The sequence below is a fragment of the Octopus bimaculoides genome, chromosome 30 (genome assembly GCF_001194135.2).
Source record: "Octopus bimaculoides isolate UCB-OBI-ISO-001 chromosome 30, ASM119413v2, whole genome shotgun sequence".
Taxonomy (NCBI): domain Eukaryota; kingdom Metazoa; phylum Mollusca; class Cephalopoda; order Octopoda; family Octopodidae; genus Octopus; species Octopus bimaculoides.
In genome coordinates, this window is record NC_069010.1 from 5,429,730 (window position 1) to 5,430,689 (window position 960).

General features: G+C 32.9%; 1 protein-coding gene across 1 annotated transcript in view; it reads left to right on the forward strand.

Moving 5' to 3' along the window:
• The window catches only part of LOC106879595 (sodium- and chloride-dependent GABA transporter ine), a 31,796-nt gene that overhangs the window by 5,093 nt on the left and 25,743 nt on the right, over positions 1 to 960 (forward strand). Inside the window, exon 3 of the mRNA XM_052978099.1 lies at positions 782 to 914. Coding sequence (XP_052834059.1) covers positions 782 to 914 — 133 coding nt within the window. The remainder of the gene's footprint in view (positions 1 to 781; positions 915 to 960) is intronic.

The window sequence follows — 960 nt, forward strand, 5'->3', positions numbered from 1 at the left end:
GCTACTGGATGCAGGGAATAATAATGGCTAAGGGGGTGTTTCTACAAGACCTTGGAACTCCCGTATCAAGGCCTTGCTACTGGATGCAGGGAATAATAATGGCTAAGGGGGTGTTTCTACAAGACCTTGGAACTCCCGTATCAAGGCCTTGCTACTGGATGCAGGGAACAATAATGGCTAAGGGTGTGTTTCTACAAGACCTTGGAACTCCCGTATCAAGGCCTTGCTACTGGATGCAGGGAATGATAATGGCTAAGGGGGTGTTTCTGGAAGACCCTGTCTATGTTCACCTCCCACTGCTTCACAACCAGTGTTGGTGTGTTTACGTCCCTATAACTTAGCGGTTCGGCAAAAGATATCGATAGAATAAGTACCAGGCTTTGCAGAAAAATAAGTACTGAAGTTGATCCATTTGACTAAAGAATTCTTCCAGGAAGTGCCCCAGCATGGCCACTGTCTGATGACTGCAACAAGTAAAAGATAACAATTAAGATAATTTTATTGCATTTTATTTTATTTTTTTAATGTTTTTTATATTATTTTATTTTATTTATTGTTTTTTATTTTTTGTTTTTATTTTTTATATTATTTAATTTTATTTATTGTTTTTTATTTTTTGTTTTTATTTTTTATATTATTCTATTTTTTGTTTTTTTAATTTTATATTTTGTTTATTTTATTTTTTTATTTTATTTTATTTTTTATTTTTATTTTTTTATTTTTTTTTTTTTTTATTTTATTTTATTTTATTTTGTATGTTTTTCTCTTTCTCTTCTTCCAGGAACGCCCTACTTCAGAAAACTCCTCGAATGGAAGAACAGGGAGTAATCCGATGGGAACTGGTACTCCTGTTAATGTTATGTTGGCTGATTGTATATTTCTGTATCTGGAAAGGTCCTAAGTCCACTGGCAAGGTACTGATTATTCGTTATTTCTTAATTAATTAAAGCAACAAGGTGG